Consider the following 25,430-nt stretch of genomic DNA (forward strand, 5'->3'; position numbering starts at 1 on the left):
TGGCGATCCCAACCGCCACTCCCGTTGATAATCCAACGGAAGGGGAAGAAGGCGGCGGTGAAGATCCCCCGCCAGAGGGATTTGCTGGAGGTGGAGGGATGAGAGTTCCCGACTGAGGTGTTGTTGAGGGAGGCGGCGGAGATGGAAAAGATCTCGGCGGAGTTGAAGGAGTAGAGGGAGACGGAGGCGGAGGAGAAGAAGGTCTCAAGGGAGAAGGTGGAGGCGGAGAAGAAGGCGTAAAGGGAGGTGATGAAGGAATGGTTGGTGATGGAGGCAGAGGAGAAGGCGTCAAGGGAGGTGAAGGAATGGTGGGAGAAGGCGTCAAGGGAGGTGAAGGAATGGTGGGAGAAGGAGGCAGAGGAGAAGGCGTCAAGGGAGGTGAAGGAGTGGTAGGAGCCGGAGGCGGAGGAGAAGGCGTCAAGGGAGGTGGAGAAGGAATGGGTGTAGGAGGAGGCGGAGAAGGAACGACGGGAGGCGGAGTTATAGGAGGAACGACGGGAGGCTGAATTATAGGAGGAACGACGGGAGGCTGAAGTATAGGAGGAACGATGACGGGAGGAGGAACGGGAGGAAGTTGTGGTGGAGTTGACGGAGTGGAACCCGGAGACGGCGCAGATGACATCTCTCCACACAATCAAAATAAGAAAAGAGGTCAGAGATGTGATCTACTGCCACCAAGACCAAGAGTTTTGAGTTTTGATTGCTTCTTGTCGGAATTTGGACAATGGATGAGTCAATCTTTAAAAACAAAAATGTTTGGTCTAAATATATATACTTACGAAATGCTCAAAAATTTACTGTTGTTTGAATATTAAGAAATTGAAAAGAGGAGAATATACGTAATATGCACCAAAACGAAGGAAAGAAGGGGAGTGCACCAGCATAAATACTAAGGCCACCTATTACATTGACGTTTCTACTAATTTATTGTTACTATTTAACATCAAGTTACACCAAAATAATCTAGTAAAACTCAAACAAGCAATAAATAAGTATTTTTGTTAAATTATAATTTATCAAAAGGTTCTTAATAACACAGGCCATAATATCAAATGGGATTCGGTCTAATTTCCAGATAATGTTTTTGCTCTTTAGACCAAGTAATACTCGTTTAAGTTTATAAAAAAGATTATTATTGTATCAGAGTCAATGTACTCTCATTCTATTTATCTTAGTTTAAACTTTAAACCAACCCGCGAGCTTAATCTATTAAAAAAAATAAAAGGAAGTCAACGACGTAATTGCATTGATGATTTGTCAAGTTTGGTTTGGTCAAATCTTTTGTTTTTGTCAAATTGGTTCCACTTAATAATATTTGATTGAATGCAAATACCAAGACATTAAAGAATGCATCAATTTTTGTGGAGTTTTCAAGTGGTATTATACAAGAAGACCAAAATGATTTCGTAGTTCGTGGACAAAGGTTGCCAAAATGGCTAAAACACAACGTCCACTGTCAATTGTCTCTATAACCTTAATTATTCCATTACTCACCATTTGTTATTTTGCGATCATCTACACATATTTAAATTAATGAATTCAACGTCCAGAAAAGTCAATTGTTATTTTGTAATCATGTACTACAATTTTTAAATAGCAAACAATGAAACGACATTGCACGAATTGGCATTTGGTTTCTCGTTCGGTTATATTGGTATAACAAGTTACACAATTTACAAATTCTATTATCCTATTACAACTTCTTTTATCAAAGAAAAAAAACCAAAAACAAATCTATTACTATCTAATTACAACATATTTTAAATAGTAATTTAAAAAATTTTCCATACAAAATTTAAATTAATATAATATATAATACTTTTTCTTAATATAATAGTAGAATTTTGGTATAGTCAGTTTAGCTGCACCATGGGATTCTTGCATTACTAGTCCCAACTATTTAACTAGACGACGTTATCTTTTCGTGAATATATATAAAGTCATGCTGGGAGGTTCGAAGGCATAATCAGAACTGTGTATAATGCATCAGAGTCATATTAGGAACCGATTCAGTTTAACTCTTAACTAAACCAAGTGATGCGCATTTTAGTAAGACCGATGAAATACTACCTACAACTTTCATCTCTTTAACTTTGATACCCAAAAAGAAAAAGAAAAAACTTTCACTTAAACTCCATATATTTTCTTTAAAACGATCTAGTAATGGCAATTACTTTGTGCTATCAATAAAATTACACATCCATCACGTTACATATTACTCAAACATATACTAATGGACACACACTTCAATATACTAGTAATACGATATTATACACAAGAAGAATATTTGATCAACCGACGCAAAGCTCATTATATAATTATATTTCAGAGCCTTAAAAATCGAGGAGACGCCTCATGACTCCAAGCAGCTCCAAATGTGATGTCATCTGTGGGAAATGCCCGATCGCGTCTTCGATGATCTCCACCGTCGATTTCCCTTTAATCTTCTCCTGCATGAAGTATGCGACGGAGACAGGCACAACGACGTCGTTTCCAGTCTGTATGACGTGGCAAGGCACTGACACTTGTCCCAAAAGCTCTCTCTCGTCGCTGCCAAACACTATCTTAGCTAAGGCAAGAGCCGTCTCGGGCTTCATCTTCTTAAGGCACTTTTCGAACCTTTGGACTGAGACAGAGTCTCTTGGGTCGACCACAATGGATGAGAAAGCAACCGCCCATGCCTCGTAGTTGGACTCAATGTTTGAGATGATCGTGTCGATGTCTTTTGACTCAAACCCTCCTTCGTAATCCTCACAGTTTATGTACCTTTATGCATTTCAATCTAGTAACGTTACTAAATTTGATCATCTATTTATATTCATTTGTACGTTGCATTAGACGTATATTTATAGTCAAACATTATCAACTGTTGCATTAATTACACTTCCTCACCTATAATTATAATAAATATCTAAAGTAATCAGTCAAAATATGATACTTCAAACAATTAATTCCCATTCAATAATTTTCTATATATAGGAAAATTAATAGATTGTTTCATATGATATTAATATATCATCATATGAGGTTTCTTATAATTATTTTTCGATGTGAGATAAGAGATGAATGTCTACTCTTAATAGTTAATACTAGTATTAAATTTCTTTATGTGAATATATATAAAGCACACATACACATGACATATTGATATGCATGTAGCATATATAAATGCATCTATGTATATATGCGTAGACTGCAGGGAAGATAGAAGTAGGACAAGATGTGATGATCATATGTCATATTCATCAAACAAGCTAAAAGCTGATCATGTCCACATGTTCAACACTTGGTAACAGTTACACTTACATATTACATATGTCATATAGATATCATCCACATAAAAGTCATTAAATATCGGCTAATATAGTATATTATCGTAAAGCATACTTCGTTTTTGTCTTTTCTCGTGAAACACATATTCACAAAACAATATTGTACGATCGATGAAAAGGTATATCACTTTAGATCTCTCTTTCGAGCGTAAATCATAATTCTTCATTTTTTTTACATATATATTCACATCATGATTAACCTCTTTTTTTTAACTATATCCAATATATATACAGACCCTAAATGATGATATAGCCTCATAACTGGATTACACACACGTCTTTGATTTTCACTTCGTAATTATAATTAAGTGGAAGTGTTAATCATTAAAAGCGAGCTTTACCTGGGAGAAGCACCGATAAGAAGAAGATTTGTAAATAAGTCGGGTCTTTTAATAGAAGCAGCACAACCGATCATCCCCGACATGGAATGGCCTACGAACACGACGGGGCCAAACTTCAACTCCTCCATAAGAGCAATGAGTNCCTTATAACTGGATTACACACAGGTCTTTGATTTTCACTTCTTATTATAATTAAGTGGAAGTACGGTTGATTATTAAGAGCGAGCTTTACCTGGGAGAAGCACCAATAAGAAGAATATTTGTAAATAAGTCGGGCCTTTTAATAGAAGCAGCACAACCGACCATCCCCGACATGGAATGGCCTACGAACACGACGGGGCCAAACTCCAACTCTTCCATAAGAGCAATGAGATCGTCAGAGAAGGCATCAAAGGAGTTATACTTTGAAGGGTCATAAAGAGTTTGGTCTTTAACGGTTCCAGAGAAAAGCCAGTCAAAGACCAAAACTTTGAAAGATTCGGACAAGACTGGTATCATCTTGTCCCATATCGACTGATCGCCTCCAAAACCGTGTGCAAGGACCATCGATTTCTCGCCAGAACCGATGATCTTGGCGTTCATAGCGGATGCAAGGCTGGATATCTTCTGATTAACCACCATGGTTAAGAACAAGAGAATTTTGTTAGATGGGACAACTTTGATAAGTTGTGTGCGTATATATAAAGGGAGAGACGAGAGATGGATTAGGTATATGGTTCTTAATTGACATCCAACCACCGATTTTATTAGGCTCGCATTTTATGTACATCCAAACATTTATGGCCTTTTCAACAATGGCTGTTTTTGTATTCATTGTCCATCTACATAGCATCTTAGAGGAGAAAACAATATCCATCATAAATAAATATCTATGTGAAAACGAATCTCTACTTTTTGGTATAAAGAAGGTATATTTATTTGGACTCGAGATAAACATTATAAACTACTTTTGTTTGTACGTGTAAGTAAAGGCGTAAGCTAACTTGACGTATACACATATAATCATAAATCTTAATCATGTTTTAGTCAATGAAAATGAAGCACAACGGCGAATTTTAGTAAATTAATTGTTATAAATGTTTGCTAATCATAGGAGTACTCATATAAGAAAAACGTATAAGATGACCTTTCGCCTAACAATAATACAACATTTTTGCTTATGTCCCTAAGACTTCTTACGTAGGGTCAACATTTTTCGTTGTTGCTAATGTTCAAAATAAAGGATATGAAATAAAACGATACTAATTGATTTTGATTAAATGACTTAGTTTGTAAAACTCATATTAGTATAGCATATACAAGTGATCCTCTTTAGTGAGTGATTTGATATTTCAAAAGTAGTAGCTGTGCATGGAGTCAATCTCGCCACCAACCGGAAAAATTGGTTATTAAAAAATGTATAAAAACGGAGATATATAAAAAGTTGTGCTTATTTGACTTTTCTTGTAAGCATGCACTTGACTCAAATGACTTATGATCTCTCTCTCTCTCTTAAAAGATGAATGATAGTTGTTATTTGAATGCTTAACCTCTTTTAATCGTCTCCACTATAGTATCTAGTTGACACCTAATCCGCATGTAAAAACCATAAACTTGCATCAAGCTAATTTACCATCCATCGATATCTAACCTTATATATACCAACTTATCAGAACAATAATGAAAGATTCCCAACAGAAACTAACAATGAACAAGAGTCCAAACTCTAATCTAGTGATAGCAAATAAAAAAAAATCTAGCTTTTAAAATGTTAAAACCAAAAGGACAAAGGTCCCAAATATTGGTTCAAAGGTTAAACGAGAGATAGGTTTGGTCCAAAAGAAAAAAGACAAGAGGCACACAACCGCACATGAGGAATCTGGATCGAGGACCAGACCCCAAAAGTTTGGTTTTGTCCATACCTTGTCATTTTCTTCTTCCAGATTTGGCCCAATTATTATTCTACCATAAGTTCAGAAAAAATCATTTGAAATTTCCAATATATTTACCATTTACTGATTTGGTGTAAATACATAATGTATTTAGTTACCTCATGTTTTATTTGCATGTATAGATGTCAGTATGTCACGACTCTCACTTTTTTACATCTACAAAAATGAAATCACTCTATTTTTTCTGATAAACCACTATGTATAAAATTGATTTAATTTCATAATTCATTTCGTAGTAAAAAACGTCGTAGTAAAGGAATGGACTATACCTAAATTATAATTTTTGAATAGTAAAAGAAAAAAAGAAAACTTAATCGGTTATGTCCAACTTCTCCACAACCAACTTGAAGTTAGCTAACTAACATACTTATCTAACATAACAATTTCGGTTCTGCACAAGTACAAATTAAAAATCTGATATGATGAAGGAAAAAAACTTGGGGTTGTCGTGTAGTGATTTGTATAGTGTGACCAACAAGAAGAAACTGCAAAAAAGGTGTACGACTAACTTTTCGTCCACCTCTTAAGCCCTCCCTTTACCTTCTCCGTTCAGACATCTTTCTTTTTACTTTACCCAAATTAGTCCATTTTTCACACTGTTAAGTCTCAATATATGTGTATATAAAAGGAAAGAAGAAAAAGGTAGTTCAGATTTTACTGTTTGTAATTTAGGTGAGTTACACTAAATGTTGAATTTGAGAAGCTCTTAAACTTTGTCCTCAGATATGTAAAATCTTAACATATCAAAAAAATTGGAAATTGATTAGAGTTAGACACATAGAATAGAAAGAGAGACAAACAAAAAAAAAAAAGAGAGAAGGGAAGAGAGGAGACTAGAGAGAGTACAACTACAAATTGCCTTTTGCTTTTAAAAGCCGGTGCCGGTTCCTACTCTCTTTCCCCGACATAAATGACTGTTATCCATACACAAAGCAATACACACACACACATGCAACACCACGTGTTTTGTTCCATTACAACTCCTATTACCAATCTCTAGATATGATGTTACTACTTTTGTAAACTCTTTTAGTTTCAGACTGGACAGTCAGAATCAGATCAAAGATTAGTAATGAAACAAAATATTTTCATCATGGTAGTTTTGTTTTTTCTTGTTTGTTTACTATGCAACAAAAAATAAAAAGCGGGGTTAAGTTAATTTGCATGTGTTATTGGTGAAGCGATCGAGTTCTTCCGCAGATGGTCCACTATCATGTGTTCGAAAGAGACCAAAATCAAAAGTTATCATCATTTAGTACGAAAATGATATATAACTTCTCTTATAGGATTACCCAATACGTCCGACATCCACACATTTGCCTTTATATGAAAAGGTTAAAAGGTTATCGCGTTTCCGATTGTAATGCTTTTTATGGTTTAGCTAATAATAGAGTATAGACAAAGCAAGTTCTATTGCAAAACCTGTGGGTATAAACTGTAGTTTATAGAAGGGAACAATTAATGAAAGCTTACAATAACCCTTTTTGCAAATTTTCATCATTATAATAAGATACATAACCATGCTCTCAAAGTAGTTTCCTTTATATGAATGAATATACAAATTTTTGTTCTTCGAGAGAGATCATAAAGGGGAAAACTATTGTTCTGAGTATCAGACTTCGACTGGAGATAATGGAGGAACATCTACTAGCCGTTCAATTGTTTCAAGCTGATCATATGGAGCAATCTGCAGAACAAACAAACCCAAGAACTCATAAAATACTCTCACATCTTTTAAGTAATCTTTGTGTTAGTATTGATTTCGAAGTTTTCATTATATATACCTGGCTAAACCCGTCGGGCCAGGTTATTGAGACAGCGTAATTTCCCATTGGTCGTATGTCCTCAGGTTCAATATCTTCTGCTACATCCCCAAATTGAACTTTTTGCTCTCCAGTCCATTCATCCTGTTTAAACAAAGATCCAAATATTGACACTTTGAATTCTTGTTTTGAGTTTAAAGACAGAAAGAAAAGGAAGCTTTAGGACGAAGTGGTCATTCTCGGACTGAATGTCTTCCATACCACGCTTTGAGCAGATCGATCATTTCTTCTGACAGTTGCAGGGTGGAGTAAGAACTCTTCGTCTGAATTTGGTACCTTCACTCTAATTGCCTTGAGGTATTTGTCGTATGTCACAGCCGTTGATACTGTTATGAACAAACAATACACATAAAAGAAAGAGTCTTTCACTTAACTCATGCATTTGATACTATAAGAGAAAGGAATTATTGGTGTATAACTTTAAAGTAGGAGGTTCAATGCGAATGAATGATTGGGTTTTACCTTGCTGGCGTATCTTGGCGCATTGTTGCACTACACATACACCAAGATCTTGGAACGTTCTGGCAACGTCACTTAGAGGATCCGACACTACTTCAGGAGTACCGCTATCCCCTGAAGCAGATAACTAACAAACGAACAGGAATAAAAGAGTTAGAACAACAAGTTCAGTAATATTACTGTTCAGTCACCTGATATAACGAAAGAATGAGATGAACATTCCAGGGACATCAAAATGGCTTTTTTTATTAACTAACGTCAAAAGAGTCTGCATCAATACATCATATATAAAACATGCATACCGTTGGTCTAATGGGCAGCTCAAAGAGGTGAGGTATGCCAAATTGCTTAACAACCTGCAGCCAGAGATGTACGTACTGTCAGAAATTATCTAAATGCGCATTTCGCTGTTGAAAGTTTCATTTTGGTTCACGCAAGTGAAACTAAGAGACGGCATAAGTCAGCTACCTCAGAACCTGAACCTTTCCCAAAAGGGTAATAACGTTTCCCATCAGCGTCAAAGTGGCTCATATTCTCCACAACAGCAACGCAAGGCACCTATTCCGTAAAACCATACAAGAATAAATCTCGGAAGTTCATATCTGTTTGTTGCAAAGTAAAGAAAAAAAGCAAGTTCACAAGCTTTTATATAAAGAAGAAAAAACCTTCAGTTTTGAGAACATTCGTACACCTTTCGCAACATCAATAAACGCCAACTTTTGAGGGGTGGTTACAATTACCGCTGCTGTCAATGGCGCAACCTGATAACATGAATATTAGCCTTAGCATCAGCACCACCAGAAGCAATTAATATTCATCATATTTCAGTTTCTAGCAAAGTTATTCAGATGTTACTTGCTAGGGAAAAAGCATTGGCATGCACATGTATATTTGCATACTTTCATTATGAATTGACTTAATGAGGCACTCAAAACAAAAGTAGTCATACATATGCTAGCGAACTCCAAGTAAAATACACATATGATTAATTGTATGATATTCAGAACCGAACCTGGCATAAGGTCAGTTGTATATCACCAGTTCCAGGAGGCATGTCGATAACAAGATAATCCAGCTCTCCCCTGCATCAAATTACCAATAAAGATTATGACTTTTTTTTCTTCTAAAATTAGATCAAGTCATGATCTTATTGTAAATGAACAAACCATTCAGCTGTTGTAAGGAGTTGGTTAATAACACCAGACACCATAGGACCTCTCATTATGGCACGCCCTTGTCCTGCAAATCCAAATGAGACTAGCTTTACCCCTATGTATTCTGTTGGAATGATGGTCTTCGTCTCTGGGTTCTATTGAACACATAAAAACTCGAAAAAATTAGTCCTTTGGTCTTACTACTGCTATCACAAGGTGAGTAGTCAGAGTATAATTACCATTTCCAGTATACGGCTCTCAGGATTGACCATGGTTGGTAGACTTGGACCATAGACATCAGCATCAAAGATGCCAACTCTAGCACCCATACCAGCTAATGTATAAGCAAGATTTACCGCTACTGTTGATTTTCCAACACCACCCTGAAATGTTCATCTAACAACAGCGTGTCATTAACTAAAGGAATGGAACTTAAGACAGATATGTGCAGATTAGTTTCTAAGTCTCAAAAGAAGAAAGACCAAATCTGTCTCATCCCTCATGTGAATATACACCATAACTACTTTGGTACATGAGCATGTAACATTCAAACTAGCATAGCATTCCATATTTACTAAGCTACGAGTACACACATCAGTACAAAAAAGAAACATCAAGAGCTACACAAATTGGAAATTTATTGGAAGATATTTGTACCTTGCAACTTGAAACAGCGATAATGTTTGAAATTCTTGATAAACCAAAGGGAAGCTGCCCTGCAAATATGGGTTTGGCTGGTTGTGCTGACATTGTCACATTGACCTTCTTCACCCATGGAAGTGCTGCAACTACCTCATTTGCCCTGTTCTCAAACTACAAAAGAATTTGTATTATGTCATATTATTATAAATCCAACAAAAACAACTAGGATATATACTAAAAACTGATTCATTATTTATACAACTAAGGATATAGCTCCAAAATCCTCCTAATTAGTAGTGTTATAAACGAATAAATGGACGGTTTTGTCATGTACCATGTCCTTGACTGGACATGCCGGTGTTGTGAGCTCCAAACGGAACGAAACCTACAACAGAAGACCATAAACATGCATGTTTCAGCCTTGAACAAACAATCGAAAAACAGAACAATTAGGTGAAGGATAAAAGTAGGTTTGGCCTTGAACAATTTAGTGAAGGAGAAAGCATAATTACCTCTCCCAAAGCTTCATCAATCCCCAAATCTTTCACAAAACCACAAGAAACAATATCTGTCCCAAAATCAGGATCAATGATCTGAGACAGGGCCTTCAACACATCTCTTTCTAATGTTTTGGCAACACTCTCACCAGTACTACTACTACTAGCTGCTGATAAACGCATAAGTTAATTTCTCAGAAAACATCTCACTTTATAAGTACTACACAACTACATAACTAACTAGCTCATTTAATGTAGTAGCTCAGACTCCACTCAATCAGACCATAACCTCTCGTGTGTATATATATATATATAGGAAAAGACACAAAATTTCTTACCCTGAGCGGAAACAGCTTTAGTTACGGAGAGATTCTGAGAGACCCGTTTGAGAATTCTTGTCCTGGTAGAAGACTGAGAATGGAGAAACAACTTGTGAGAAAGTAGCAATGTTGTAATGCAACAATTGCTTCTTCTTCTTCTGGACTGAAACACGAAAGAAGGATGATCTCCCAACGACTGAGGAGGATGCAGAAGATAAACTAGAGGAGGAGCTTTTACATACATGATTAGAGCTATTTCGATGTACAGGATGAGTTTTTTTTTAGACAGGCGAAGGAGATGATGTTTATGGATTCTAGACCACACGTGTAGTGTAGTGTAGTGTTTNTTTTTTTTTTTTTTTTTTTTTTTTTTTTTTTTTTTTTTTTTTTATTATCATTGTAATTTGGTTAGGTTGATAACGACAATTATCATATTGGTTGGGCTTTTCTGAAATGGGCCTTCATTGCAAAAGAATAAATGATTTTTAGGGGTTTATTATTTAGTGGATTCTAATGGATTCAGAAATTTAAATAACAATTATGTGTTATTTAATTTTTTTTTTAATCAAAACTATTTGTTATATATATTATTAGTTTATGGAACCTCTTTTTTTACTACTAGTGAAAGATATCGAGTTGCCACTGTTTTTAAAGTTTTAAATATTTCTTAAGATTTAGAAAAAAATAAAGATAGAGAAAAAAAATGTTGTATTATTATTAAGTTTATTTATATATATACTACAAAGAGTTATACGTGTAGAGTGAATTTGAAATTAATATAATAAAATATGCATGTTATGAATAAATAAATATTAAAATGTTAAGCTATTTTTCAGATTGATTATTTTTCTATGTCATCCTTCCTCTGTTTCACAAAAACTATAATTTTAGAAGAAAAAATTGTTTCATAGCAAGTGTTATTCAATATTTCCAATGTATTTTTATGCTAAATTTCCTAATTTATCCCTAACCCAATGCTTATTTCATTAAATTAAATTATTAATCGCTTATTAAAATAGTGATAAACATGTATAATTCAAAAAAAATTTAATTTGTGTGAAATGTGTCAAAATGACAATCTTTATGAAAGAGAAAGAGTATTAAATAAATTAATCGGTTATATTGAATATTTATCTTTCAAGAATAATCTGATTTAACATCAAAATTATAAAATAATTAATCTTCAATCATAATTAAATGTCAAATGCAACATGAGACCATTTTTCTTTGGGTCAAAAATGATATGCTATAAAAAATGATCTGTGAATATGTATTTATAAGTATGTCACACTATTTTTGTGTTTATAAACATTATGGTTACTTCTAATACAACTTATAACAATTTTAATACATAACTTTAAATTAATAATTAAGATTTTGTGACATCATTAATATGTGGTAAATTTTGATTTGAGAACCTAACTTCATATGTCATATCTGATCATAAAGGTAGTATATTCAAACAAATGGTTAATATAGTGGGAAATTGTTGCACTAGTACATAATGAGTACAACTATTAATAACTCATGAGGAAAATTGTTTAAAATCTCTACCTCATCCATCAATAAACTCTCTAATCTGACTCAATATACTCGAAAATCCAATTAAAAGTTATGAGTTAATTCAATAATTTATTTAATTATTTTTTATTCAAAACCATGTGGTATTAGTTTTGTGGAACTTTTTTCTTCATGACTAGTGAAAGATATAGAGTTGTTATTGTCTTAAAAGTTTGCAATATTTCTTAAGATTAAGAAAAAAAAATAGAGATAGAAAGAAGAATGTTTTATTTTTATTAGATATCTTTGTATTTGGCTTTTTCTTTGTATTTGTATCCCTCATATATAGTAATACAATTCAATCTAATAAAAATAGAGAATAGTTTATTTAGTTTTGAAAAAAAACTTAAAGTAAATAAAAATAGATAATGATGTATTTAACTTTAACTAAAAGAAATGACACATGTCATGAGGAGAGATGTCACATGTTAACGTGTTTACTCTAAGTTTGGAGTATAAACTTTATATATAACTAACTTCATGTCTATATCTAAATGAATAATTAACTTTTCTCAACTAGAAAGGAAAACTAACAAAAATATATAGTTACATATGCTAATTTTATGTGTGCTTGATCATTTAGACTTTGACATATATCATTTTTGAAAAAAATTATTTAGGATGGAGATTTAACTAACCATTAAAATGAATGTTAAAAAGTCAAATTTCCTGTATAGAGAATAAATTAAATAAACAATCTTAAAAGCTAAATGTGATTAAAGAGAAACATAATATTTGGATATCACCAATGAGCAATAGCCAATAATATATAATTAACCTACATGTCTATATCTAAATGAATAATTAACTTTTCTCAACTAAATAACAAATATATATAGTTACATATGCTAATTTTATGTGTGCTTGATCATTTAGATTTTGACATATATCATTTTTGAAAAAAAAATCACTTAGCGTGTAAATTTAACTAACCATTAAAATGAATTTTAAAAAGTCAAATTTCCTACATGGACAATAAAATCAAATAAACAATCTTAAAAGCTAAGTGCGATTAGAGAGAAACATAATATTTGGATATCACCAATGAGCAATAGCCAATTTTATATAATTAACTTACATGTCTATATCTAAATGAATAATTAACTTTTCTCAACTAATTAACTAACAAAAATATATAGTTACATATGTTAATTTTATGTGTGCTTGATCATTTAGATTTTGACATATTATTTTTGAAAAAAAATATTTAGCATGGAAATTTAACTAACCATTTAAATGAATGTTAAAAAGTCGAATTTCCTACATAGAGAATAAAATCAAATAAACAATTTTAAAATTAGAGAGAAACATAAGATTTGGATATCACCAATGAGCAATAGCCAATAGGCAAAGAATCTATGAATTTTTTTTTTTTTATGTTTATTGTGTTTGATTTAAATTTGATGAGTATTTTGATGTGGTGTCCCAAAAAAATTATAGAAACATAATTTGAATAATATAGAAAAATAATCAGATTTGTATGCAAATTTTGTTTCTACTTAAATCTGAATAAATCTCGTAAGCTTTTTTTATGATTAGTTGACTAAGTATTTAAAACCATTCTTGAAGCATGTACTTTTCAGTTGGGATATGTAATCACTGATATACCATAGTTCTTAGTGTAATTAATTAGCAAAGAGTTTTTTTTCCATCACAAAGCTATTATCTATGGTCAAATTAAGAGAAGATGTAGCCATATGTAGGTATATCATTTTCATATACTATATAAATCGCTATTGAATTTTTAACATTTGCTTAATCCTAATCTTACAAAACTCAACATGACTATTTAGCAACCAGACAATACATAATAAACCTTGTCATAAATATAACCAAACAGGTCATTGGGACTAAAGTACACAGCAGAGTAAATAGTTCATTTAGTTTTATAGATATAAACAATGAACAAAGCAAAATACTTGCCATCAAGTGGTCTTTTTTTTTTTCTTTTTTTTTAATGTCAAATCCTAAAACTAAAAAACCCAATCCAAACAGATTGCAATGTGGTCAATCCTGTGGTCCAAATTGATGATAAATATCCGAATCCACGTTAGAGAAATCATGGACTATTTTTGTTCTAATCATATTATTATTATTCGTACTAAGAAAGAATGTGGTTGAATGCGAGCGAAGCTGATTAGTGTGAGATTATTACTCCATTGTTAGGCCTTTTGGTGGAGACAACATCAGCAAATGCATCAAGAAGCTGCCCAGCAAGGCTGCTTGGATCATCCTCTAGAGTCTGCACAAATGTACTCACAACGGATTGCTCCTGAGCGGTTGAGCTCAGGCTGAACCATGTCAAGAACCTGACCCTGAATATTTTATCGATGTGGCCTTCGCGCTCCAACCACCTGATCACCTTCACACATTTCTCAAGAGTATCATCAATCGGCGAACTATCACATTCATGGTTCTCTGAGTCATTACTGGTAGAAATTGCTTTCCTCTTCCTGGTCATGAGGAAATCAAACTCAGGATCGTCACCACTCCCATCTGATATCACCATGCAGTTGTTGTTCGTCTTCCGTCTACCGTTAGAGACAGCATCATCACAGTCATCACCATCAACCTCAGCAAGCGAATGTAATGGCACTCCATTGTCTTCACCTCCAGATGAATCAGGTGGAGGAGTTAGTTCCTCATTTAAGTCTGGCACTGAAACCATATTTAGATCAAACTCATGCGGCCGTCTACTAGATGGCAATTCTTCCTCTGGCTCACAGATTTTCTCAGTATCTACATCGTAAAACGCCTCAAGCAAGCCTTCCTCCTGAGCTTCAGCCAACTGCACATACTTGGAAAGTTGCGCAATCTGGAATCTTGAGGAAATGCTACTTTTCTCCTCTCTATCTGAAGGCTGATCATTACCTACTGAATCAGTTATTCTCTTTTCCTTACTACCCACTGATTGCAATATCTCAACGCTCTTCGTAAAGCATGTAGCATGGGAATGGCCATAGATACCAGCTTCTGTGTAAGAGACAACACGGAATGTGTACACTGTGCAAGGCTCAAGATCGGATATCACCATCCTTCTCTCAGTTCTACTGCAATCAACGAATAAATCATCCTTAAACTTCTCTCCTTTCTTGAAACACCATAACTTGTAACCCTTAACCTCATTTCCTATAGCACTAGGCAGCTCAATTAAACGAAAAGTCACTTGTGTTGGTGCAGTATCCTCAAAATGAAACCTGCACGCAGCAGGAATTGAATCTGCAAAAAAAAAACAACTTATATCATCATCTCTTCTTTCAGGTTCACTGCAATAAACATGTCTCTAATACAAACCTCTGACTGTACTGGCTGACAATTCCTCTGCCTTTTTAATTGCAGCGGTACAGAGCTCTTGTACCTCGACTGCAACAGGAAGTCTACTAACAATGCCCTTATCAGTTCTAGCAGCAAGTTCATCAAGAGGCCCGACTTCCTTTTCCAGCACAGTCTTAGCAGCTCCCACAATCTCATGCAGTTCACAAAACCGACTAGTCCCATTGAGAAGTCTGAAACTCAAATCTATCCTATAACACAGAACATCACGCCGTCGTGCTTCCTTAGCTGCTATAAGCTGCTTCTTCCAACATCTTCATAAAAAACACACACATTTGAGTTACATTACAGCAAATCAGAACTATTACATCCTCAAAAAGAAAGAATAAAGGAAGAGACTTTACCCAAGAATTTGAGAAACTTTGCCACAAGAGTAACAGCAGAAACAACCATCAAGCTCAATCAGATTCCCAAGACTAGAAAGTCCAAGTTTTTGTTCTCTAAAAGCACACTCAATGTGACACGATAAGCCACAGAACTCAACATCATCTGATTTCTCAGGTTCACAAACTAACCAAAGACTAGGATCCTTGTTCTCATCGAAACTATGGCACACGCAACAAGAACACCTCTTGCAAAAGGATTCATCTTTATGCACATTAGCTCTACAAGACGCGTTCTTGCAGATCCATGATGATCTCAAACACCCACCAACATCTTCTTCTTCATGTTCTTGCTGTTGTTGTTGTTGTTGTTTCTTGCTAAGCTGTTTCCCATTTGATTCGTGCTTCTTGTGTGATTTGTTGTTCTTCCTGTGTGATTGTGAGATCTTCGATTTCGTTGAAGATGAATCCATTCTTCTTTTTTTTTGTTCAGAGATTTTTAAAGTCTTTGTAGCTCTTCTTCATCGGGAAACCATGATTTTGTCGTCGTTGTTGGTTCAGTGTAGAAATTTCGGGACATGGTTCGGCGATTTGAGCAACCGGAGGAGTTTTTTTTTGATTATGTATCTGTAGATTTTGGCGTCGCCTGAGAAAACATAGCCGCGGCGGCTCAATTTGGGGGGTAAGAGAGAGACGAAGGAGGTTAAGTTTTTTTGGTGAATTCTAGGGTACACGTGTTCTTTTAAAATTAATTTTTTAATTATGATTGTAATAAATGACAATTATATCATATTGGGCTTTTTTCTCCAAGGGGCTTCTCCATTTTTATTTCTTTTAAGGTTTTTAATTTTTCTTTAATGGTTCTCGAAAAAAAAAAAAAAGATTTTTAGTAATTTTTTTTTTCAACCTTTTAAGTTGCTGATTATTTTGATCAAAAAAAGATTATGTTAAAATTAAAAGTTGATTAAAAAAAGATTTGAATTAACAGTAATTTTAATTTAAAATTAATCTCACTTGTCACCAAATATTGGCGAGGATTTTTTTTTCCTTAAATCGTGGAATTTGGTGAACCAAACAATTTTATTTTAAAAGGACCAATTTATCGATGTACCAGCTGCAACAACCAACTCAACGTACAAGTAGTTGAGTCCAACAAGTTTAATTAGTTGTGCTGATGATAAATGTGAACACTATTTTGAGTAAGGTTTGGGTGTTACAAGTGATTACTAAAAAAATGTACTCGGACGATTTTTTTACTTCTAAAAAAAAAGTCAATATGAAATCTGACATTGAATCCATAAAATAAATTGAGCTGATCCATTTCAAAGCTAGATTCGGTAAACGAGGCAAGGTATATCACCTATGGCATAGGACTAGGACTAGGACTAGGAGGGGGCTTCTTATGGTCCACACTCCGCACGTAATGACTTTGTGACTTCGATCGAGTCCAATATTTTAAAGATGTATGTAACTTATAAAAGCAAAATTCTAAGATAACATGTATTTACTAGTTAGTTTTTAAATCGTGGTCTTAATGAGATAGAAAAAAAACTACTTTTGTTGTTATTAGACTTTGAGGACTCTCAAAACTAGTAGCCATTATTAAAATTTAAGCATGTGCATGTATTTACTAGTATTTTATTGAGGACTGATTATTAACTTAGACAAAGATATTAGCATTACGTGACCACAACCAACTTGGTCTTAGACTTTAGTAGTATAATTAATTCATCATTTACAGAAATACACATATAAAAATACATATGACATAGAAGATACATAATAAACTTAATTGTTAGAAATCTCACATCAAATATAAAATGTGGCTTAAAGTAATATAAAATGATACAATCCATTTACTATCAATCCGAAGTTGAAAATTCATGCAATATTTGAGTCAATAATAGTTCGTCATTTTAATGAGATGTGTGTTAGGGATATGATTGTTTGTCGTCTTGATTGTAAAAAAAAACGAAACATCATCCTCATTAATTTATATAAATATGATTAATGAGAGATAGATTCAACATTACAACTAGAATGGATCCAAAAAAAAAGAGGGATAGAGATTAGAGGAGATAGATGCATGCATGTGTATGTACGCACATAACTAGATAATGATAATAATATAACATGAAGATGGAGATTGACATGAAAGGCCCCATGTGAATAGAAGAAGAGAAGACTAGAGATACAGTGATGATTTTAAGAAGAAGGCCAAAGCTGAGCATTCTTGACTTTACAAATACTCTCTAACACATCTACTGGCAGTATGTTCCCCTTCACCACCACCTTCTTGCTCTCAAGCTCCACTTTGTACCATGTCACTCCTGTGTTTATTAAAAGATATATCCATATTCAGTCTTTCAACAGTTTCATAAACATTTCTTGTTTAGAAAATATAAACATTTATATAAAAATAAAAATAAAGACCAAAAAGTTCTTTAATGTCAGAACTCTGCTATGTTTGAATTTCTGTTCTATTGTAGTGTACAATAATTTTTTTATTTTTTTAAATAGAGAGAAAATATTTTGTATGGTTTCAAAAAGCAACTATCATCTTACAAAACTACTTCTTAATTTAGCTTTTATTTTGTATGGTTTCACAACAATTCAGCTTCACTTTTTGGAATTAGGCATAGAAAATACGGAGTTTGTCCAAAAAAAAAGGCATAGAAAATACGGAACCATTTTGGTTCGTTGAACTTATAAAACAATCATATTGGCGACAAAGCAAAAAAATGAAGCTAGATGCTATTATTGAAAGGGAATTCATGTCATGTATTTGTAAATTTCCCATAAAAGAAGAGCCTATAGAGTTAAAGAAGATTTGGCATTACCGTCTAATTTAGAAATATGCTTCTCGACTTTCTTAGCACATCCGTAGCAATGCATTGACACCTTTAGCTCCACTATCTGCATACATCACCATCCATCACCATTCCCATACTATTTCATTTCAATTATTTTCAATAAAACTTGAAGTTCCTTTAAATCTTAGATGAATGTTATAATTAACTTATAATTTATAACCAACAAATACATTAATCTATATGATAATTTTGGGAGAACACACACAAAAAAAAAAAAAAACTAAGGTGGAATAACAAGAAAAACGCACACTACCATAGACGAAAAAAGGAGCCCCCACACAACTTTTGAAGAGCTAATAAAACATATGTTTCACTGTTTCCCAAAAAATTGCGTTGTGATAAGCATTTTTACAAAGCTCAAGAAATTATCATACGTCATATTATCATTCTTTCGATATAATGTTGGGATGTGATTAGTGGGTTTGGTTACCTTAGGCTTAAGATGAAAGGCAAGAGTCTGACGATGATCAGCAGCTACAACATCTTTTAATCTCATGACCTTCCCAGATTTCTCTGTTGAAGAATCTATCAATGGCTTCTTCTCAAACTCTTCTTCTTCATCGTCTCCTAGAGTGTTTAGACAAAAACATGAACACTGATTTGTCGGAAGGAAAAGACAATCCCATACTCTCCCAATCTTCTGGAGCTTCCCCATTAGCTTAAAAAGAAATCAAGGGTTTTTTTTAGAGAGTGTGATATTTTGAGATGATGTTGGGAAGAAGACCAATAAAAAGGAGTTGGGTGAAAAAGGAGAGAATATGTGAGAGAAGTACTTGCTTGTATTACACACTTACACTGTCTAAAAGAGATGGGAGAGAGAGAGAGAGAGAGAGAGAGAAATAAGGTGTGAGAATAAGTCAAACATTGAAATGATATTGTGGAGACCGATGAATTTACAATTCATAAACTAAAATGTTAAATCTTTCATTAGATCTAATGTTACTTTTGTCATTATACTTCCTCTCTTTAATTTAGCTTAGAGTTTAGACCATTGTGGTGAACCAATCTTATTATAACTTTTGATAAGTATGGAGAGTGTAACCACTAATTAAGTTTCTTATCTTTTGTGTTACTTTTAAATTGCACAATGTCATTGTCAAACAATGGAGACGTATGTGAAATAACTATTTAGAAGCATCCAATTATATGCTATATAATATGATATGACAAGTGATAAAAGAAAGAAAGAAGACATAGGTCACATCTCACGTTCAACAACTCTCCAACATTGACACCAATTTTCTTATGTCATTGGAAATAAAACTAAATTCAATATTCATATAATTATGAGAGTGAATTAGTGAGCGAGGCATGTGATGCAAGCTAAGTTAGTGTGACTTGTAGATAAGCATCTTCTCTTTTGGCTTCACTCTCGCCGCTCCACTTCTCTATAATTTTTAATTTTCTTGTTTTGATTATCCCATCCCTTTGTCTTTATACATGATTCGGCTAGAAAACATTCAAAATCAGTAAACGTTTAGTCCTTGTGTTAAATCTATTTTTCTCTACTTCTAAATCTCTCATAGGCTCAAATCATAGTTAAGATAAACCTGAAAATATGAACTCCCGACCACAAAAATAGATGTGGATTATGAAACCAAAAACCATGAGTACCTATATATGAAGAACATGTGTGAATACCGGAAGAAGGAATTATATGCAAAGTGCCTAAGTGCTTTAGGATAATCACGTGAAAAGACAAATGCATAATTCTTCTTCTGCATGCTAAAACATGCTCTTTTATTTTCATGCTTAATTATCGAAGCTACATTAATTATGTTCCTACTTCATGTGCTTTTTATCTCAACTTTTTTTATATTTATTTTCTGCTATAATTATGAATTCTCATTAGCTGGTTACTTATATTTCATGTTAGAAAATGCATAAATAAATTTTATACTATTCTATGTACTACGAAGCTATAGAGAGACACACCCAACAAATTAAAAAGGAAAAACACAACTGACTAGAAAAGGCTGGAAACAAGTTAAATCAAACGTGTTATCAAACCATACAGTTGGTCTTCATTTTTTTTTTTTTTTTTCACAGTTGGTCTTCATTTAAGCCAAAAAGTTTGAATTTAAATAAATCCATATAAATCTAGAATCAAAATCCCTGACTTTTCTTTCTTTTCTGAGCATATTAACTTCTACAGAATAATTTCACTTATTTTTCGAATTTTCTGCTACGTTAAAAATAAATTATGGACGTTGCAAAATATTTATAAATGTTGGCATCATTTCAATCTTATATTTTTTAGAACTACTTCTAGTTAGTAAAAAAACTTCACAGTACTCATTCTTATGTATGAAAGGCGTTGGCATCAGCACCGCCCCTCTATTATTGTACGCATGGCCTCATTGGTCCAACTCATTCTTTTTCATTTCAATCTTATATTTTTTAATTATATTTCTTTAGGATTTTTCAGTTGCATACATTTTGTTTTTCCTTTTCAGCTGCATACTTGCATGAATCGAGTGAACCTTATTTGGAGATGCCTGTAATTTTTTTTTTAAAACACATTACGAATCCAATTAGTCGCACAAAACAATATACAATTTTTTTTTTTGAATTTAATGTTAAATTATATTCAAAAGAAAAATAAACGTTTTATAAAGTTTATATGGTAAAAACCTTTAAAACAGTTTGAAAAGAAAACATTTCAGTAGAATCTGGTTTTAAACCAAACTTGAATTGATGTACTTTGACCTCCTTGGGGAATGCTTAGCCGGTTGCGGACGTACTTGTCTATCTGCTTGATCAGGTGCTCAGCCGTCAGTGGATGTTCGCCGTGCCTTCTACCATTTCTTTCTCGCCAAAGGAGATAGATGGTAGTTTGAAAAGCATAACCCAGAATGAAGTGTAACGTTTTATCGAGAGCATTACCCGCAAGAAGGGAGAGAACATCTTTCCAATGACTCGTGTATTTGTCTGCAAGCAGCCGTTTCACTAGCCCTTCCCACACCAGCTGTGAATAAGAACATTGAAAGAACAGGTGATCTCTTGTTTCTAACGGGTGATTGCATAAGATACAGCTTGCATTAGCCTGTGGAGACCATTGTTGCAGTCTATTCCCTGTTGCGACTCTGTTTTTGAAAATCAGCCAAGTAAGAAAAGAATATTTAGGAGTGGCTTGTGAGAACCATATCACTTTGTATTCAGCGAGCTGAGGGCGAGATATATGGTGTGACCAAGTTTCATTGGTATTGAAGTTGTTCCGGTAAGTGTCATTTTTCCCCTTCCATAGCGGTACATCCTGTATCTCACGAGAGTGTTGAAGCTGCAGTTTCTCTATCTCATCCTCTACAGTGTTAAGTAAGCTGACCCTATGTCGCCGTCTCCGCTGCCGAGTCAGTACGTCTGCCACAGTGCTTGTCTTTGGGATTCCGAGGTCAATAAAACCTCTTTCCCCCAAGGCATCATATAAACATCCCAATGAACACCAGTTATTAAACCAAAAAGATGTTGATTCACCATTATACACTTCCATCTTGATGAACTGTTTAGCTAGACTTCTGTATTTCAACAGTTTCCGCCAAATCCATGAGCCACACGTTGTGTTATCCTTCTCTGCCCAAAAAGAACCACTTCGTATCAGCGACCTCTTCACCCAATCAACCCATAAGGAGCCTTTAGCCGAAGAAATCCTCCAAATAAGCTCATAAACAATAAACAATATACAAATTTTAATAGATAAATAAACTCATAAGTAATAAAAATAGTTAAAAACAGTAAAATAATGGTAAGAGAAAATCCTAGTACAAATTAAACTGAAAATAACATTTTGATATCATTTTTGTAATTGGTAATTGTTAAAACAGTACACTATACACACATACTACAACGATAAGAAGTTACCAATCAAATCCAACACTCTATTTGCTAAGTATAACTCTATCTATTCCTGTTTTTTTAATTTGTTTTTCTTTCACAAGTTGATGATTATTCTTTTTACATGTCCAATCATTTAAACATGCATGATGAAGTCTTGTTTAGAAGAAAAGCTCAGCTGCTAAACACAAATTGAGAAAAAAAACAAATGTAGATCAATAATAGAGAACATAATTAATTATTTAGGGATAATATTTTATTTTAAGCATATCGGAAACACGAGAAAATAGAGAGAAAGTTTAAGCCACATAGACATAGCTGCCTCGACCTCGATGATCTTTAAGTTCGGAGAAAGCCAACTCAAGCATACGGACATTTTAGTTAACAAAAACAAAACACACACACAAATGTTATGTTTTGGGGGCATAGGGGCAATACGCCTATATGATGTCGGACGTCCTAATCCAGGGACCAACGACTCTATAAGTGTACGTATGGTTTGAAAAAAAAAACTACAGTCTACTTTTTAATGTTCTGGATCGACATTAAAATTACTTATTGTACGTGGGGTTGAATGTAAATATTCTGAAAACACATATTAAATCGTCGAACTGAATTGTCACTACTTAAGTATAGTAATCACTGCATATGGACCATAATGAACACTATAGCTGAGTGACTACACTCACTTTCTACTTTACGGCCATCTAATGTCTCTTGCTTGTGTTCTGTCTCTTCTCTTACTTTTGGTTTACTGCTCTCTCGCAGAAAATTTCAATCAATGTATAATAGACTTGACTACGTAGGACTTACCACATTTCAGGTAGGTCCACTAAAGATGCAAGTTCGTAAACCAAATTATATAGAAATCTGGTAAACCAAATTTATATAGAAATCTAATATATCATTTCCAACAAACGTTTTATTATGCTCAATTGCTTGATCCAATTTACAATTACAACTAAACTAGGTAACAACCCGCACATAGCGCGGATAAATCAGTTCAAATAAAATTATTATTTGGGATTTGATATTTGTTTGCATAAAATAAAATATGTAAATAATTCTTTTTTTGTTTTATTCAAATTTATATTTATTTTAAATAAAAATATGTTTCACCCGTGAAATATTGGAAAGTAAATAATAGTTTTAACGTAGAGAAAATTCTTTTATGAAATTTATTTAATAAAACAAGAATAATTATTAATTTTTAAAATAAAATTAATTTTTTTAAAGAAGTGTAATATAGTTTCAAATTAAATGACTACAAATAGTTTACTTTATTTAATAAATTTTTAGCTAAGTCTGTAATGGCATAGATGTAATTAGAATTAATTAATAGGATTTATTTGCTAAAATATGCTTCGGGCTCTTTGGCGACGACACATCAGCATTTTTTCAAGAGTGCTTCTCTATTAATATATAGGGGATAATTTATATCCGGTTTAAACGATTTACAAGTACACTAAAAAAATGTACACTAAAATAAATTAGTTTTATCAATGTAGTAGTTGTTTATTTTGTACTATGCATCAAAATCATGTAATATTATATACACCCTCTGAAGGAGAAGTTTCAGGTTGTGCATTGATTATCGGGGTTTGAACTGGGTTACTGTGAAGAACAAGTACCCTCTTCCCAGGATTGATGAGTTGTTGGATCAGTTGAGGGGTGCTACTTGGTTCTCTACGGTAGATTTGGCGTTGGGTTATCATCAGATACCGATAGATGAGGCAGATGTGAGGAAGACTGCTTTCAGGACGAGGTATGGGCATTATGAGTTTGTGGTGATGCCTTTCGGGTTGACTAACGCGCCAGCAGCGTTTATGAGATTGATGAACAGCGTGTTTCAGGAATTTCTGGACGTGTCTGTCATCATTTTCATTGACGATATCCTGGTATATTCTAAGAGTCCTGAGGAGCATGCAGTGCATTTGAGGGCAGTTCTGGAGAAGCTGCGGGAGCAGAAGTTGTTTGCAAAGTTGAGCAAGTGTAGTTTCTGGCAGCGTGAGATGGGTTTTCTGGGTCACATTGTTTCTGCAAAGGGGGTTTCTGTAGATCCGGAGAAGATTCAGGCTATCAGGGATTGGCCTAGACCGCAGAACGCCACAGAGATCAAGAGTTTCCTTGGTCTGGCAGGTTACTACAGGAGTTTGTGCAGGGTTTTGCAAGTAGAGCACGCCCTATGACTAAGTTGACAGGGAAGGATGTTCCTTTTGTGTGGTCACATGAGTGTGAGGAGGGCTTCAAAAGCCTTAAGGAGATGTTGACCACTACGCCGGTGTTGGCTTTGCATGAGCAGGAAGAATCCTATGTGGTTTATACTGATGCATCTAGAGTTGGTTTGGGGTGTGTGCTGATGCAACATGGGAAGGTGATTGCCTATGCTTCGCGGCAGTTGCGGAAGCATGAGGGCAACTATCCTACTCATGATTTGGATATGGCTGCTTTAGTTTTTGCCCTGAAGATTTGAAGATCATATCTTTATGGTGCAAAGGTACATGTGTTTACAGATCATAAGAGACAGAGGCGGTGGATGGAGCTTGTGGCAGATTATGATTTGGAGATAGCCTATCACCCTGGTAAGGCTAACACGATTGCAGATGCTCTGAGTCGGAAGAGGGTAGCTTCAGCTCAGGAGCAAGAGATGGAGTCTCTGGTAGGAGAGATCAGTGCTTTGAGCTTGTGTGTTGTTTCACAGAAACCGTTGGGTTTGGAAGCAGTTGATAGAACAGATCTTCTGAGTGGGGTGCGGTTGGCTCAGGAGAAAGATTTGGGGCTGGTGAATGCCTCAAAGGATGTGGATTCATAGTATCAGGTCTCAGATAATGGGACTATCTTGGTGCACGGTCGGATTTGTGTGCCCAAGGATGAGGAGTTGAGACAGAAGATCCTGAGAGAGGCTCATGCGAGCAGGTTTTCTATTCATCCAGGAGCGACTAAGAGTACCGTGATTTCAAGAGGTACTATCACTGGGTTGGGATGAAGAAGGATGTAGCTAGTTGGGTCTC

At 34.3% G+C, this 25,430-nt stretch overlaps 5 protein-coding genes across 8 annotated transcripts in view; all 5 read right to left on the reverse strand.

Annotated features, from left to right (window-relative positions):
* Positions 1 to 622, reverse strand: part of LOC104748532 (proline-rich receptor-like protein kinase PERK2) — a 1,624-nt gene extending 1,002 nt beyond the window's left edge. The window contains exon 1 of the mRNA XM_010470156.1: positions 14 to 622. Coding sequence (XP_010468458.1) covers positions 14 to 622 — 609 coding nt within the window. The remainder of the gene's footprint in view (positions 1 to 13) is intronic.
* On the reverse strand, positions 2,112 to 4,449 carry LOC104746980 (probable esterase KAI2). 2 transcript variants are annotated; one of them, XM_019236562.1, is made up of 3 exons: positions 4,047 to 4,449; positions 3,674 to 3,814; positions 2,112 to 2,766 (listed from the first exon to the last, which is right to left on the reverse strand). In XM_019236562.1, exons 1-3 carry the CDS (start codon positions 4,292 to 4,294, stop codon positions 2,334 to 2,336), a joined length of 822 nt encoding a protein of 273 aa, XP_019092107.1. In that variant the 5' UTR covers positions 4,295 to 4,449; the 3' UTR covers positions 2,112 to 2,333. The 2 variants fall into 2 exon arrangements, with proteins under 2 accessions (XP_019092107.1, XP_010466844.1); XM_010468542.2 differs by lacking the exon at positions 3,674 to 3,814 and having other exon boundaries at positions 2,122 to 2,766; positions 3,906 to 4,447.
* Positions 7,032 to 10,814, reverse strand: LOC104746981 (fe-S cluster assembly factor HCF101, chloroplastic). Of its 3 annotated transcripts, none has more exons than XM_010468545.2 (14): positions 10,518 to 10,814; positions 10,195 to 10,250; positions 10,017 to 10,067; positions 9,698 to 9,853; positions 9,280 to 9,423; positions 9,053 to 9,195; positions 8,899 to 8,968; positions 8,552 to 8,647; positions 8,355 to 8,444; positions 8,189 to 8,242; positions 7,890 to 8,013; positions 7,629 to 7,753; positions 7,389 to 7,511; positions 7,032 to 7,291 (listed from the first exon to the last, which is right to left on the reverse strand). In XM_010468545.2, the coding sequence occupies exons 1-14, from the start codon at positions 10,741 to 10,743 to the stop codon at positions 7,217 to 7,219; spliced, it is 1,533 nt and encodes a 510-aa protein (XP_010466847.1). In that variant the 5' UTR covers positions 10,744 to 10,814; the 3' UTR covers positions 7,032 to 7,216. The 3 variants fall into 3 exon arrangements, with proteins under 3 accessions (XP_010466847.1, XP_010466846.1, XP_010466845.1); XM_010468544.2 differs by having other exon boundaries at positions 10,195 to 10,346; positions 10,518 to 10,813; XM_010468543.2 differs by having other exon boundaries at positions 10,195 to 10,349; positions 10,518 to 10,813.
* Positions 13,928 to 16,439, reverse strand: LOC104746983 (VIN3-like protein 1). The gene is made up of 3 exons (XM_010468546.2): positions 15,737 to 16,439; positions 15,354 to 15,646; positions 13,928 to 15,278 (listed from the first exon to the last, which is right to left on the reverse strand). Exons 1-3 carry the CDS (start codon positions 16,186 to 16,188, stop codon positions 14,197 to 14,199), a joined length of 1,827 nt encoding a protein of 608 aa, XP_010466848.1. The 5' UTR covers positions 16,189 to 16,439; the 3' UTR covers positions 13,928 to 14,196.
* LOC104746984 lies at positions 17,684 to 19,462 on the reverse strand. The gene is made up of 3 exons (XM_010468547.1): positions 19,019 to 19,462; positions 18,556 to 18,631; positions 17,684 to 18,045 (listed from the first exon to the last, which is right to left on the reverse strand). The coding sequence occupies exons 1-3, from the start codon at positions 19,241 to 19,243 to the stop codon at positions 17,921 to 17,923; spliced, it is 426 nt and encodes a 141-aa protein (XP_010466849.1). The 5' UTR covers positions 19,244 to 19,462; the 3' UTR covers positions 17,684 to 17,920.

The sequence above is a fragment of the Camelina sativa genome, chromosome 15, assembly GCF_000633955.1.
Source record: "Camelina sativa cultivar DH55 chromosome 15, Cs, whole genome shotgun sequence".
NCBI classification, from domain to species: domain Eukaryota; kingdom Viridiplantae; phylum Streptophyta; class Magnoliopsida; order Brassicales; family Brassicaceae; genus Camelina; species Camelina sativa.

Coding starts and splice junctions, on each gene's coding strand:
- LOC104746980 (XM_019236562.1), bottom strand. CDS start 4,294: ATGGTGGTTAATCAGAAGATATCCAGCCTTGCATCCGCTATGAACGCC. Junction 2,767..3,673: donor CTTATCGGTGCTTCTCCCAG/GTAAAGCTCGCT, acceptor AAATGCATAAAG/GTACATAAACTGTGAGGATT.
- LOC104746981 (XM_010468543.2), bottom strand. CDS start 10,743: ATGTATGTAAAAGCTCCTCCTCTAGTTTATCTTCTGCATCCTCCTCAG. Junction 9,854..10,016: donor CATGTCCAGTCAAGGACATG/GTACATGACAAA, acceptor ATTCTTTTGTAG/TTTGAGAACAGGGCAAATGA. Junction 9,196..9,279: donor AGAGCCGTATACTGGAAATG/GTAATTATACTC, acceptor TGTGTTCAATAG/AACCCAGAGACGAAGACCAT.
- LOC104746983 (XM_010468546.2), bottom strand. CDS start 16,188: ATGGATTCATCTTCAACGAAATCGAAGATCTCACAATCACACAGGAAG. Junction 15,647..15,736: donor AAAGTTTCTCAAATTCTTGG/GTAAAGTCTCTT, acceptor TTTTTTATGAAG/ATGTTGGAAGAAGCAGCTTA. Junction 15,279..15,353: donor GTCAGCCAGTACAGTCAGAG/GTTTGTATTAGA, acceptor TTTTTTTTGCAG/ATTCAATTCCTGCTGCGTGC.
- LOC104746984 (XM_010468547.1), bottom strand. CDS start 19,243: ATGGGGAAGCTCCAGAAGATTGGGAGAGTATGGGATTGTCTTTTCCTT. Junction 18,632..19,018: donor CCTTTCATCTTAAGCCTAAG/GTAACCAAACCC, acceptor TGATGTATGCAG/ATAGTGGAGCTAAAGGTGTC. Junction 18,046..18,555: donor GCATATTTCTAAATTAGACG/GTAATGCCAAAT, acceptor TAATAAACACAG/GAGTGACATGGTACAAAGTG.